The sequence below is a fragment of the Gastrolobium bilobum genome, unplaced genomic scaffold, assembly GCF_033153095.1.
Source record: "Gastrolobium bilobum isolate Gb01-03AN ecotype WA unplaced genomic scaffold, APGP_CSIRO_Gbil_v1 utg27994, whole genome shotgun sequence".
Classification (NCBI taxonomy): domain Eukaryota; kingdom Viridiplantae; phylum Streptophyta; class Magnoliopsida; order Fabales; family Fabaceae; genus Gastrolobium; species Gastrolobium bilobum.
The window spans coordinates 89828-104896 of NW_026898550.1; the positions used below are offsets into that span (position 1 = coordinate 89828).

The window sequence follows — 15069 nt, forward strand, 5'->3', positions numbered from 1 at the left end:
TTGGCGATCATATAATCAATGTAAACCTCAACGCTGTTGCCAATCAAGTCTTTGAACACTTCATTCACCATTCGCTAGTATGTGGCACCAGCGTTCTTCAGTCCGAAGGGCATCATAGTATAGCAATAATTGGCGTTCTGGGTGATGAGTGTCGTCTTGATTTGGTCCTCTTCAAGTAACAGAATTTGATTATAGCCGGAGTATGCATCCATGAATGAGAGTATTTTGAAGCCGGATGCATTGTCAACTAGCTAGTCAATGCTTAGAAAAGGATAAGCATCTTTAGGACATACCTTGTTCAGGTCGGTATAATCCACACACATCCTCTACGCCCCTCTGGGCTTTTTAACCAACATTGGGTTGGAGAGCCAGGTTGTGTACTTAACTTTTTTAATGAAGCCGGCGTCGTGGAGCCTCTTTACTTCCTCATCGATCACCTTTTGGCGATCTGGGCCAAACTTTCTCTTTTTCTGTGCTACGGGCTTTGCTTTGGGATCCACTGTCAGCCGATGGCAACACACTTTCGGGTCGATGCCTGGCATGTCAGACGGTTTCCAGGCAAACAGATCTTTATTTCCTCGTAGCAATTCAATCAACCTATTTTTTACTTCAGGATCAGCGATCGCCCCGATGGTGGTTGTTTGGTGGTCCGCGTCGCCTAAGACAACATGTTCTAATACTCCATCCGGCGTGGGCTTGGAGTGTTCCACCCGGGGGTCATCCCTTGCGTCGAATTCTACAAGAAAGCACTGATCAATATCCTTATTATTGCTGCTAGGGTTTTCTTCAGTTACGTGGGTTGTTATCATTTGGGGCGCTGGTTGGTCTTTGAAGGTGACCCTGGTTGCCGGTTTCAAAGATATATTATAACAACTCCTAGCTACCATTTGGTCTCCTCTTACTGTTGCGACCTTATTGTCCTTCGCCACGAACTTCATTGCCAAATGCGGGTGAGAAATGCTTGCCTCAAATGCGGCAAACATCCTCCTTCTGAGGATAGCGTTGTATGCTGATGGGGTGTCAAGAACTAGAAATTGGATATCAACAGACCACGAAGTAGGAGGCACTCCCATTGATAAGCGTAGATTTATCATGCCGAGGGGCTTGGTGACTGTAGCATTGAAACCTGATAGTTCACCAACAACAGGAGTTAAATCAATAACAATAAACCCTAATGCCCTGAAACAAGGTAAGAATAAGATGTCAGCAGAGCTGCCATGGTCAACAAACACGCGATTAATGCCAAAGTTAGCTATTATTGCTTGGATGACTAAGGGGTCATCATGTCCAGGCAGGACGTCGCCCAAATCGCCGTTGTCCCACACGATTTTAGGCTTGATGTGATCGGTATTGGCTTTAGCTTTGCTGATGACTTTACCAGACACTGCCAAACATTGTTTCAAGTGCTTCTTTCTGGTGTTAGTTGTTTCGCCACCGCCACTTAGTCCACCTGCAATCATGTTTATTATTCTGTGTTTGATAACCACAGGGTCTTCTTCACGTTCTTGATGCCCATCATTGTTGCTTGGGCTGATCTGGGCCCTGCGGCCTCTTGGGGAGTTCTCCCTTCGGTTATGCTCACGACGGGGCCCATAGCTAGCTTGGTCGGTTCTTCGCCTTTCTGGTGACCTGCTACGTTCACAACGACACCTTCCATTACCTGTTTCGCGCCCTGAATTATTGAACTGCCTTTGGGCTCCTCCCTTGATTAGCTCGTCGATCTCATCCTTGAGGGATCTGCACTCTTCAGTGTTATGGCCATTGCTCCGGTGGAACTTGCAGTACACGATGACTTTTCTAGCTGGTGGTTGATGTTGTGGGTTACTGTTGTGTTCTTTGTACTCCGTTTGTAGGACGCTGTGAGGTTGGCGTCTTTGAGTATCACGCCCGATAGGGCGACTAGAATACTTGGGGGATTTGTGACTTTTCCTCTCTTCATCAACTGCCTTTTTTTTGCTAGCTTTCTTCTCTCGGTTTTGAGAGTCGTCAGCTCTACTCCCTTTATACTCTTCAATTCTCATAAACTCTTGAGCTTTCTTCTTGACCTCTTTAAGGTCAGTAATCTCATGGCGGGCGAGCTCGTATGCGAACGCCCCTTGTCTCAGGCCTGACAAAAGTATGTGCACCTGCACTTTAGGGTCTAAACCTTGCACTTGAAGAGCCTCTTTGTCGAAGCAGTCCAAGAAAGACCTGAGGGGTTCCCCAGATTGCTGGCGAATTTTTTCAAGTGCATGTACAGACTTGGGCACCAGGTGGCGGCTAGTAGCGAAATGGGTTTGGAACTTACACGCTAGATCATCCCAGGAAGCTATACTCCGTGTTGGCAAAATGGTGTACCATGTCAATGCTCTCCCGTCTAAGAGTGTAGGAAAGGTCCTGCACATAAGGAGATCTGTCTGACCGTGAAGGGTCATTGCTGCCTCAAATTTTTGGATCCACTCAAAAGGATCGGTGTCGTCGACATACGTGGTGATGTTTGACGGCCCTTTAAAATCGAGGGGTATGGGCATTAGGCGTAGGCTATCGGTAAGGGGTTTGTTGCATCCTGAGGTATTAGCGGGTGTTATTCGTAAGTTTGGGTTACGAGCCTGCAAGTCTGGTGGTGGGCGAGGTATTTGGGGGGCCTCAACAGAGTAAGAGAGAGTTGAGGCTTGATGGGTGCCATATTGTGGCTAGCTGGGGGTCGTAACTGACCCTTGGGGTTGTGGAATGATTGCATTATGGGGGTGTATTGGGTAATCGTGGAATGGAAAACCAGTTGGGAAAGGTTGAGGGAAAGGGGAAGCAACGTTATGAGTGTAAGGTCCAGGGGGGTATGGGGCGACCATGGGGACTCAATAATCATTGTACATTGCCACTGGCTGACTTCAGGATGGTTGTGGACGATGGGCGACTGGGATGGTTCGTGGAACAACAATGGGGAGTGGCATTCCGAAATGAACTCCCGGCGGTGGGGGTTGATTTGGGATTAAGTTTTCTCCTTGCATTTCTCGTATGGCTACACGATGATTTAACTGTGCTATTCTAGCATCAGCTGTTGGTAACTGTGGGCCAACAGATTGCAGCACCGGGGGAAGAGCCTCGCCGGCTGCTCGCTCAGCTGGGGCTGAATGCATGGATGGCGGGTAGTTGGAATGTACTGTTTGTACGTGACCCTCTGGGGTAATGTCTCTAGCTTGTTCTGCTCTTCTCGTCGTGAAAACCATGTTTAGTTATCAGAGTGTGAAATGCATCTTGTGGATATTTGGTAGGAGAATGGGAATAGAAGTTTATAGTTTTCCACAGACGGCGCCAATGTACAGTTGGAATCTATAAGCCCACTATGTTCCCTTTGGGGATGATGTCACTATATGAATGATACCTCTAGCTAAGGTAAAGACCAGGCTAGAAGGTACTGTTCCAAATATGAAGCAAGCTAATAACAATGGAAGATTGGTATGTGACTTAATCAAATGGGCATAATAACGATACATAAGATATCTTCCTCAAGTGCCCAGGGGGCTATTTATAGAGAAGGTGGTGTGAATATTGCTTGGGCTGGTGTGAGGGGGTCAACCCTCCTTGGGATCTGCTAGGGGTTGCAGTGCTGGACGTGCCAGACGCTGCTGTAATAGCAGCGTTGCACCCTTTGTGTCTGGCAATGTCAGCGTGGGACAAAGGGCAGTTTCCCCTTATGGCATCTGGGGCGACTGCCTTTGGGGGTTACGGTCCCAAGGTAGGACATTTTGGTGTTTCCCCTTGGGAGACTCGTCGTGATGGGAGTTGGAGGATCTCACCAGCTGGTAGGGCTGACGTGGAATGAGGGTTGAGATTGGGCCTGGGCCTTTGGGCCGTAGCCTTGTTGGGCCATCCGGAACAGTATATAAATTAGGGGATTATTATATTGCTTACCTATTTAATTTTTCTACCATTATTACCTTTTTATTACTGTTAGTTTATATTTAAAACAACAATTGATATTAAAAGAATCAAAACATGTAATTAGTTGAAAAAAATAAGGGAGAGAGAAGAAGAATACAAAAAATATTATATTTGAGACCTTTGATTTAAATAAAATCTAATAGGAATAAAAAGGTAGCAAGGGTAGGGAAATTTTTATGGTACAACTGTGGTACCATTTTTTCAGTGAGGAACACCAATCAAAAATGGAGAGAGAATGTGAAAGTGAGATGAAAAAAAAAAAATTCCAACTGGCGAAATTTGAATTGAAGTCGCACATGCGACACGGTGGTATCAAAAGTTCGCTCTAAGGTAGGAAGATTAAACCCGGTACATTAAGCTCTCACTTCATATTTATTTTTGTCTTCCTTGCTCGCCATGTGTCACACCCTTATGGGTCATTGTCTTTTTTTACGGCGCAAGCGAAATCATTATTTTTGGATTGATTGGTCCAATGACGTCCATTCCCTTCATCGAAAAAAAGCTAAGGGGATGTCAAGTTATGTAATGATAAAGGTTATGCATTGACTTGATTTGAGTATATCTGACACTTAAGATATTTTCAGAAATACACTACTCAATCAACTTCAATCATGGACAATAATGACCATTTCTTAAAATCTGGTGAGCCATAATGTGTCCATTTGATTCTTAGATCAATTGTAGCTTGTAATCCACTTGCACATGCCTCATATTCTGCAATGTTGTTGGTGCATTCAAATTCTAGCTTGATGATTATTAGATATTATCTTCCATCAGGAGAAACCACCAAAGCTCTTATTCCGTTGTCACATATGTTGACAACTCCATCAAAGTATATCTTCCACATGATTAGCCCTTCTTCTTCACACTCCTCAACATTCAAAATCTCTCTATCTGGGTATGACTCTAACTATTTATCTTTAACAGGAAATTTAGCTAGAAGATCGGCATTCTTGCTTTCTTTGATAGACTCATGGGGTTATGCACTTGATGTCGAACGTCGACAATATCATTTGCCATTTAGACACCCTTACGGAGATGTGAGGACTTTCAAATATGTATTTCAAGTGGTGTATTCGAGCGATCATCCATGTTGTATAGTGTAGCATATATTGTCTTAGTCGTCTTGATGCCCACATTAAGGCACAAGTCTTTTCAATTGCCATATAGCAAGATTCACAATCTCGTTGTGATGGAGTCTCCCACCATGACTAATAATGTGAGGAGCCTACCCCATCTTCTATCTCGTTATGTCTTATGGCTCTTGACACTCTCTTACTTCTTGTCTATTTATTTGTGGAGTTTTCTCCTTCATCATCATACTGAAATGCTTGCTGGAAAAGAAATGGAGATGTGATTCTTTTTGTCATTAGTAGATTAATAATACAGCATCCTATATAAATCATATTAAAACAAATTTTCTAATTACTTGTTAGATCTACTATAAGAAAAAAAGTTATATAGTTCACTTTTTGTCATTTTACATTATCTTATAACTATTGACCCTATTTTTTTTTCTATTTATATTATGTCATAATTATTTTAAATTTTTTCTTTTTAAACACCTTTACTTAATTTTGAACTTAAACATAATTTTACATATACTTCTATTTGTATTTTATATTAATTGTGCTTTTATTTTTTCCCTATAGAACATGAAAATATATTTTTTAATGTTCTTATATACAGATATCATTATTCATTAAATTATTAAAAAATAATTCTTAAGATTTTAATCGACAATTATTTGTTGTAGAGCAATCATCATCTAGGGTCCATAGCTCAGTGGTAGAGCATTTGACTGCAGATCAAGAGGTCACCGGTTCGAACCCGGTTGGGCCCTTTTAGCGCACCTTTTTTGTTCACAACGACTAGACTGCAGTTCTCCATTTTTAATTTTTACCACACTTGCGAGAGACAGATAAGGGTTTCAGTTTCATAGTAAATCGAAAAATCTTGCTCCCAAAATGTTAAAATGGCATAATGGGATTTCCAGAAACACTGATTCGATATGGTGAAATATTGTAGAACGAGCTCCCAGATTACTTTTTAAGAATTAACCCTTTAAAAGAAAGGTAATATTTTCAGGGTATGATGCACATACATGTAGCCTAATAAATGAAAGTCTGGACTATTGTTTTCATCTTACTTCAAGAAGAGATTCATTGGTAATATTAGGGTTGGTAAAATGATCCAATCTGACTCAACCCGCGTTCAACTTGAAAAAAACGAGTCGAGTTAGGGTTGGTTCGAAAAATAAATGAGCCAGAAAATTCAACCCAACCCGATCCGAGTCGGGTTAGAGTTGGCTTGAAAAAATAAAAAATAAAATAAAATTTCATTGATGCCATAACTTCTAAATTTTTTTTTCTAAATTATTAATTCATTCAATACAAACACATTATACAGATAAATCACAGAAAATTCCTTTTTCATTTGGACTTGAACTTATTGACAGTTAGCACCACATTCATACTTCACATATATTATAAAAAAGGTCCTTGATGCACAATTTTAGACTTATTGACAGCTGCAGGGTATTTTCGTTTGGGTCTTTGGATTTGAGATGTTAGGTTTTAGCTTTTCACTTTACCTTTATTAATTTTTATACTTTTATATTAAAAAAAAACATAACCCGCGAGCCAACCCGTTTGACTCGTGGGTTGACTCAATTTTTTTCGAGTTGAAACGAGTTGAGCTGACTCGAGTTACTTACTCATTTTTTCTAACCCCACCCGGTTCATTTTAACCGGATTACGCGCCAATCCAGTTGGTTCATTTTTGCCTAGGTAATATCACCAGAACAATACTGAAATAGATGCCGTAGGTATTTAATTATGGGTTTTATGATTATTATGTTACATAACCCAACTTGATTTTCCTACTCACACAATAAAAAAGAGAAAGTGAAATGATGAAAGAGAAGGAAAAAAATGTGGACCCCACCTCTTTGATGTGTGTGTAGGAAAATGGAATTAGATCATGTCACATCATAAACATAAAGCCCTTTAATTATTTGGCACGAGAACGATACATATTTTCTGGGGAAGTCGGAAGATTCGTGGGACAAAATAAAAATAAAATAAGAGAACATTGAGCAAGTTTTTGTCGAATATTAAGGCACAGGTACAGATATTTTTATTCAGATGATCCAAGAAAAGAAAGATATTTAATTTCTCAGAGACTCTTCAATTGAATAAAAGATTATCTGCAAGACTTTAATGACCTCTCAATCTAAAGTATTAGGTTTTAGGGAACTTGAAATGAAGACACACAAAAAAGTAGAAGCCAGAATACAATAGCTGCAAATTCTACCAAGTTTTATAGGAGCCCTAATAATATAAACCATTTCTCTAACTCAATTTGAAAGAATAATATTGTCATTTCTTTTTCATTTAGTAATTACGCAGATGATGAATCCTGCTTAACAGAAAAGAGGGAAAAAAAAAATTTAAACCCAAACATAACTCCATGTTGAAATTATCTATAATTAAGCTAAGATGTTAAAATTTGATTCTCAAGAAAGCTATGCAACCAGGAGATTTACAGTAAATATAAAATACTTATGATATGAGACACCTTCACATGATAGAAGGTCTTTAAAAATTCAAATGCAGAAATTTGTTTGTCATTGGATTACATTACACTTATTGTAAAAGGGATCACAAGACACTTGGATAAGTTATAGGAACAAGCTAAAGTATCCATTCTCCTTTCCCTGATTGTTCCAACCAGGTCTGATGCACATGCACCCAAGTGAACCATTCGGAATCCTGAAAATCAAAGTTCATTCTTCTCAGCAAAAATTAAAGACAACACATGAAAAACACTTAATGCATTAGAACACACCTTTTTGCTTAGTACGGCAGTGACCACACAACCTTGCCGCTCTTCACCTGCAATGTTGGCAAATTAGAAAGGTAAGACATGCAACGCAAAATTTTCTAATTTCCTTATAGATAGTACCCTACCAAAATGCCCAGAAGATAGATTATTCATAAAAATGGTCTCAACATAAAAACAAGATATCAAATCGCTTACTTTGAGAGATATAAAGGGGAGGGAAATGAAATGAGCATAATCAACAAAAAGCAAGGCAAACTCATACCAGATAACTCCCACTTATCAAACTTCACTAGCCATGTATCTGAACCTATCTGTGTAGTCAATACATCATCCACCAAAATCCTATACTGTTTTCCCTGTTTGTCACCATACACCTTTCTCAAAATATTTAGATACTCCTTAATATGATGATCAACACCTGAAGGATGGATGAAAACACCGGATGGATGCTGCATATTAAAAGAAAGAACAATTTCAATTTAGATACTCATCAAAAGGTAAACTCTTACATAAAGACTTGAAAAAAAAAAAAAAAAAGTCATGTCCAAGTGTATTAGTGGAATAATATAGCACACATAGATCACCAAACAAGAAAATGAGGGAACAAGTGAAAGCAACGTGACATTTTTGTGATTATTAGTGAAAACATATCCAAAGGGCAAACTCAGTGCACAAGACTCTCCGACTTTGTGAGTGTAGGGATGAAGGTCAATTCTATACAGTCTTATCTTTGCATTTTTACAAAGAGACTATTTCCAGGACTCAAATCCGTGAACTTCCGGTCACAAAGGAGCAACTTTACCGCTACTCCAAGATTCTTTCTCTAGTGTTTCATATCAAAAGGTAGTGAAAACTTATCAGCTAAAGATGAAAACTTAAAAAAAATATGGTTGAGCAGTTTAGCAAGAATGTGGAGTATATAACAAAATGTAGAATGGCCATATCTGCTAATGATAAAACTTAATGCCCAAAAAGAACACGCAATAGATATTAGAAAATCTGTAAAAGTAAAGGCTATCAGACATACAGTGGCTGCTTTTGCACCAGCAATAAACAGCTCGTTGTTCTCAACTTCTGCACGCCTCCACTTTTCCATTAACAAACTTAACTTCACCATCTCATAACCTGGAGATGCATTTGCAACATCTTTTTCAATGTCTGAAACATCTCTTGGGGACAGGTTTGGGCCTAACTTGAAATGACCTATGGCTTGTATAATCCCAGATGCACAACGCTCTGAGGCGTGAAGAATTTTGGGGTTATCTTTCGCATTTGCTGCATGCCACTGCAATAATTCTTCTTGGGCGTTGCTTACCTACAATGAACAGAAACACATGCAATAAGCAAGATGATCTCAAACTTTGATTATAAAGGCAAAATATGACAGTAAACAAGTTAAACCACCAACCATGACACCATAGACTCCTGGGATGCTGAATAGCTCAGCATCATTTCCAGAGTCACCACAAACAAGCGTATTAACCGGCATTTTTCCCTCAGCCTCAAATTTTTTGAGCAGATAGGCAAGAGCTTGTCCTTTGCCAGCACCTTTTGGTAATATATCCAAATCAATTCCTCCACTATATACTATTTTAACATCCAACTGAACAAAAAATTGGCAATATTATGGAACCATTTACAATAATAAAAATGCAAAGATGTCAGAAATTCCAAATTATACACTCACATCAATACATACGAAATTATTGATGAAGAAAGCAATTAGCTTACCCCACGCTTTTCCAAAACCTTAGAAAGAGCCTCTGTCACATTCTGAGCCTTGTCTTTCTTGACATAAAAGCTAATTTTGTGTGGTCGTTGTTCTGTTTCTGCCTGCATTACCAATTATTCCAGATATGAACCAAACCATTCTAAGATGCTATTGCTACCTCAAAATAATAATTTGTCAAAGAATTAAATAAGTCACACTAACTGAACCCATAGAAAACAATGTGTAAACAAATCATTACGACCACCTGTAAATCATACCTGAGGAGCAAGTTCAGGAAACTTTTTTGTTTCCTCAATGACTATGTTCTTGTCCCATTTCTGGTTCAAAAACTGAACCCATCCTTCATCCGGCACCATTGATTTACCATAAGTAATCTCAGTCCCCACAGACATTATAGCTATATCTGGGGTTATCATGGGCTTCTCTTTCCTCAATTGTTTGTAGAGTGTAGGTGATCTTCCGGTTGAGAAAACCAACAGAGAATCATGGCGATAATGACCTTCCCAAAGAGCATTAAACCTGAAAAGGGAACTATTCTCAGCGTCATGGTGATCAACCTGCAACCAAAACATATCAACCCACTTAAATCACACCCCAAAAACAAATAAACAAATAAATAATATCAGAATCAGGAATAACAAAATGGGCAACTACAAAAACATACCATAGTGTGATCAAGATCCGAAACAATCATCAGACGCGCAGAAGATTTTAGTCTATCCATGATATTCAATCCCCAACTTGGTGCTGTAAATACAAACCATTAACAACAAGATGTACACATCAACAACAGATTAATAATAATAATAATAATAATAATAATAATAATAAATAGGAAAAAAAAAGATTATATAGTCAAAAGGAACTCTTGTATTAGCATTTTGTGCAGTGCATTCCTTTAAAAATAAATCAAAATGATAAACCAATAAATAACCATGCATTTGTGCTCATAAGCTATCTTTAACTCAAATTCCGATCCAAGTAGCATCTATCTATCTATCTATCTATCTATTTCACAGTTTCAATCTAAATTGAAAAAAAATTGATAATGCTTTTTTCTTTCTTTCTCGGAACTAAGAAAAAAAAAACAATAACAATAATAATAAAACATTTACCTAATAATTGGTTCATGTTGAAAAGGAAAAGACGTTGTGTTAATTCAGATAAAAAAAAATAAAGTCGCCGTAATTCCAAAAAAATAATTAAGAGATAGTAAGAAAAATGAGAAAAATTGAAATTGTGCGAAGCGAGGGATGAGAAATGGATGATGATGATTACCTGTGACAGAATAACTTGGGATTGTGAAGAGGATATATAACAATTAATATTAAATGAAATTAATGATTGTGAAGAAGAAGAAGAAGAAGAAAGGATTAAAAAGAAGAAGGAAGGGAAGTGACTCATACACTGTAACGGAAAAGATGCAACGAAACAGTTGGATCTAAATTCGTTGCTGCTTCTCTCTCTCTCTCTCTCTCTCTCTGAGTGCGTGTGAAGGAACTGCGGTCACTCACGATCAAAGCTAAATCACGTGAATTTAATATTGAATTTGTAAACACTTTCCTCGTACAAAATTTATTAAATTATATTAATAATTTTATCAAAAAATTATATTTATAATCTATTTTCATTTATAATTATAAATTAATCTATTTTCATTTATAATATTTTATAATTATATCTTAATTGTTGATTTTTGTCAATCAATAATTATTATTTATTACAAATTAATAATTAATTAATAAATTTGATTTATGAAAATAATAACTGTTGATTGACGAAAATCAACGGTTAAAATAAAGTTATAAATAAAAATATGTTGTAAGTATAACCTTCCTATAATTTTATATCTCTCTAATAAAATTTTAAAAAAATTATAAATAAATAAATATGGTCGGTTTTGTATTAAATTAGTGAATGTATAATTAGAATATAAAAGTATATGTATATTATAATTATAGGTTTTATAAGAGTTATGTTGTAGAAAAAGTGATTGTGTAATGTTATAAAGATTCGTTTTGCGTGCCATAGTTTTTTACTTTTTTTCAAAAAGTGTGGGCCCCACAAAATGTTGTGTGTGAAGAAAATTTTGTTGTGTCATGTTAAATGACAAATGTAAATCCCATTAATTATAATTAGAATATATGAGTATATGTATATTATAATTAGAATAAAAATAATAATTTAATTTATTCTAAAAAAATAAGAGTCAAAAGTTAAAAAAAGATGGGAAAAATGTATATCATTTTAAAGGATGTAAAATTGTGTCATTTTAAGTGAGAGAAAGATATAGATAAAGAAAGAGAGAGAGAGTGGACAAAAAAATATAAAGGTGTGGGTCCCACCTCTTTGTGAGAGCGAAATGATATAAGTTGTGTCATTTAAAAGGACAAACATTTTTTCCAAAAAAGATATATGTTATTTCTTATTAAAGGGTATAATGGAAAATTAAGCACTTTTATGTGAATATGTTTTAATTTAATAGATAGAGTAAATTTAATATATAAAAAATTATGTTGCACTAATATCTACACGGACATGATACGCCGACATGTTAATTCTAAAAAAAAATAGATTTTAACACCTGAAGATACATTTTGATATTAAATAATATTTTAACATATATAATATAGTTTACATTTAATACATATAACAGCTCATAATATAACATATAATTAATCAAATATTCAAATTTCGTAATATAAATATAAACAAATTAATTTTTCGAGTCAAATTTCATAACAGAAAAAATTTGATTTATAATTTGATTTTTTATATTTAGTTAATAAAATAAAATAAATATTAGATATAAAAAAATATCGAAAAATGTTGACCGCATGTTAAAAGCGTATCAGAGTGTTGACTGCTTGTCGGAACGTGCCGATGTCCGACACATGCATTTTTTTTCTTCAAAAGAGTGTGTCCGTGCATAAGAGATAAAAAGTACATAATAATTATATTTTGAAAAAATGAAATGTTTAATATCAAGTAGAATGTATAATCATTTTAATGTAATTATTAATTTAGCACTAATAATCAGAGAGATTTTTAAAAAAGTTTGGTGATTATTATGTGTTAAAAATGGGGAAGGTTATACTTACAATCTATTTTAATTTATAACATTTTATAACTATATATTAACCGTTGATTTCTGTCAATCAACAGTTATTATTTATTGTGAATTAATAATTAATTAATGAGTTTGATTTGCGAAAATAACAATCATTGATTGACGAAAATTAACGGTTAAGATATAAGTGTAAGAGGTTGTAAACGAAAATAAGTTGTAAGTATAAATTTCCTCGTTAAAAATATATTTTATCACTTAGATAGGTATAAAGCGTAGAATTTTTTTTTAAAGGAATTTCAGGTAAATATTTGAAATTATTTTTATAAGTGATAGGTTTTGGTGATTAATGACATTGTTATTGTTTTCTAATTTTCTATTTTATTTTTGATATGTAATATCATAAAGTTTTAAAAATCAAATTGTAGCAAGGAAGATAAATGAAACAGTGGAATATATAATATATAGCATGATATATTTTATTTTAAGTATAAATGAAAATACATTGAAATTATAATATAAATAACAAATGAAAAATATCAGCAAAAGAAGAATTTTTTGTTTTTAAAAAAATAAAAATAAATAAAAGTGCATAATTAATTTACTATGATAACTTTTTTTTTCTTATTTTTCAATTAGTAAATTTCAAAGCACTAAATTTTTAAAGCTTTAAAATTTAGAAACTAAACAACAACGTTATAGATAAATGTCTTAACAAAAAGAATGTCCTTCACACACATGGGGTAGGCACCAGATCATGAAATGAGGGGCCAGCGTTCCATTTGGGTTTCCAAATACTGGATTGGGTTTGGTCAAGCATCCAAATAAAGAACAACAATGAATTGTACCTATAAAATAAAAATAACAAAATATAAAAGCTTTTTTTTGCAATTTGCATTTTCATTTTGACATTTCAGTTAAAACGACAGGTGTTTATCAAAAAGAAAGAAGGAAAAAAAAACGACAGGTAGGGACGGGCACCAGCATATTCCATGGAATTTTGGTAATAAATGATTTTGGTAATAAATGACGGATTTGGTGTATTAAAAAAATTGCATTTTACTTTTGATTTCTAAAATAAAATTGATTAGAGTATTAAAAAAATTGATTATATATACTAACACAACCAAAAATAAAATAAAATTAGATTGTTTTATGGTTAAGATTTTTTATTTTATTTTTTAAATTTATAAAGGAAATATAGTTTCTCCTGCACATATATAAAAGTGGGTGAAATCCACTAAGAAGAAGAGAGAGAAAAAAATAAATGAATCTTATCAACTTTTTTGTGTGTGCATGAGACATATATATTCCCATTTATTTTTTTGGAGCTTATCGTCCATTAATCTCATAGGTTCCTTACGGATTAATCCAGGGAGGATCCTTGATTGTGGCTTTAAACCCCTTTCAAAGATGGTGTTGGGGAGGATCGAACAAATATTTTTACCCTCACTTGCTTAGCTCATATACACCAACTGAACTACCATCATTTAGTTTTATTAATTCATTTTTCTAAATTTACTTAAAAATATCTTTTTTAAACACAAATCAATATTTTTAATATTAATTCATTCAAAACTAATTCTACTAAAAATCAAAACAAACGAACCTTAAGAAGGGGAAAACAGAGATAAATAGAAAAAATAATAAATCTCTATTTTAATTATAGCAGAGTTTTTGTCATCAATTTAGTTTAATTTAGGCACTCTATAAAAATAAAGTAATAATGTTTATATTTCCAGAGATGTTTATTTAAAACATATTTATCTATTATATATTTTTAATGTACAGAAAACAACAGTTCAGATGAGAAGTAAAACTTTTTAATTTTACACCGAGTCAAAATGTCCTTACTAAATTCTATTGGATTTTTGTGTCTAAATCTCATGGGTTATAATAAAAAGTAGGTTGAAGAAGAAAAGAAAGAGATAAGGTGAAAAGGGAGTGCAGATAGAAGTCCTACATTAGACAAAAGATGAGAAGCAGAATGGTTACTAAGCCTCCACTTCACCTTTTTAGTTTGCCCATTGGGGAGCACCACTTTTGTTGAGGAAGGAGGACGCACATGGGCCTTGGTCTACCACACGCGCGCACCACCGCCACCGTTTGTCCGGTTCTGTGCAGTCGGTCATGTGTGAGATAAAAAAACAATTTTTTATTAAATTATTTTTTTATTTTTTATCCAAAAAGGACCTGCAATTTCCTATCTGTCATATCTGTTGACCTTTGAACTTTTTTATCTTGTTCGATTCGTGTCTATATATACATGTTCAGCCCGTCAGAAAAATACATATCCCGAATTTTTCTAAGTTACACTATGCATCCATAGTGTTAGTGCATTCTGCCATAGACTTAGTAAGTGCGATTTCTCAAGTATTTGGATGTGTTCGAGGGGACTCCATATTGGTAATGCCATCACATTTTGGAGACACAATTCGTTCTATCCTAAGAGATGATTGTCCACATTCCTTTGGCACCGGTAAGGGGGACAAATTGTCTTAAG

The 15069-nt window shown here is 35.2% G+C and overlaps 2 protein-coding genes and 1 non-coding gene across 4 annotated transcripts; 1 reads left to right on the top strand and 2 right to left on the bottom strand.

Moving 5' to 3' along the window:
- Positions 1-326: 326 nt before the first annotated feature.
- On the bottom strand, positions 327-2510 carry LOC133317344 (uncharacterized). Its single transcript, XM_061519206.1, has one exon. The coding sequence runs from the start codon at positions 2508-2510 to the stop codon at positions 327-329; it is 2184 nt and encodes a 727-aa protein (XP_061375190.1).
- Positions 2511-5692: 3182 nt separating this feature from the next.
- Positions 5693-5764, top strand: TRNAC-GCA (transfer RNA cysteine (anticodon GCA)). The gene has a single exon. It is a non-coding gene; the product is annotated as a tRNA-Cys (tRNA).
- A 1663-nt stretch (positions 5765-7427) lies between these two features.
- LOC133317340 (sucrose-phosphatase 1-like) lies at positions 7428-11013 on the bottom strand. Of its 2 annotated transcripts, none has more exons than XM_061519202.1 (9): positions 10906-11013; positions 10164-10246; positions 9757-10056; positions 9499-9600; positions 9176-9370; positions 8795-9082; positions 8030-8216; positions 7771-7817; positions 7428-7694 (listed from the first exon to the last, which is right to left on the bottom strand). In XM_061519202.1, exons 2-9 carry the CDS (start codon positions 10221-10223, stop codon positions 7617-7619), a joined length of 1257 nt encoding a protein of 418 aa, XP_061375186.1. In that variant the 5' UTR covers positions 10224-10246; positions 10906-11013; the 3' UTR covers positions 7428-7616. The 2 variants fall into 2 exon arrangements, with proteins under 2 accessions (XP_061375186.1, XP_061375187.1); XM_061519203.1 differs by lacking the exon at positions 10906-11013 and adding an exon at positions 10778-10900.
- Between the last annotated feature and the right edge of the window lie 4056 nt (positions 11014-15069).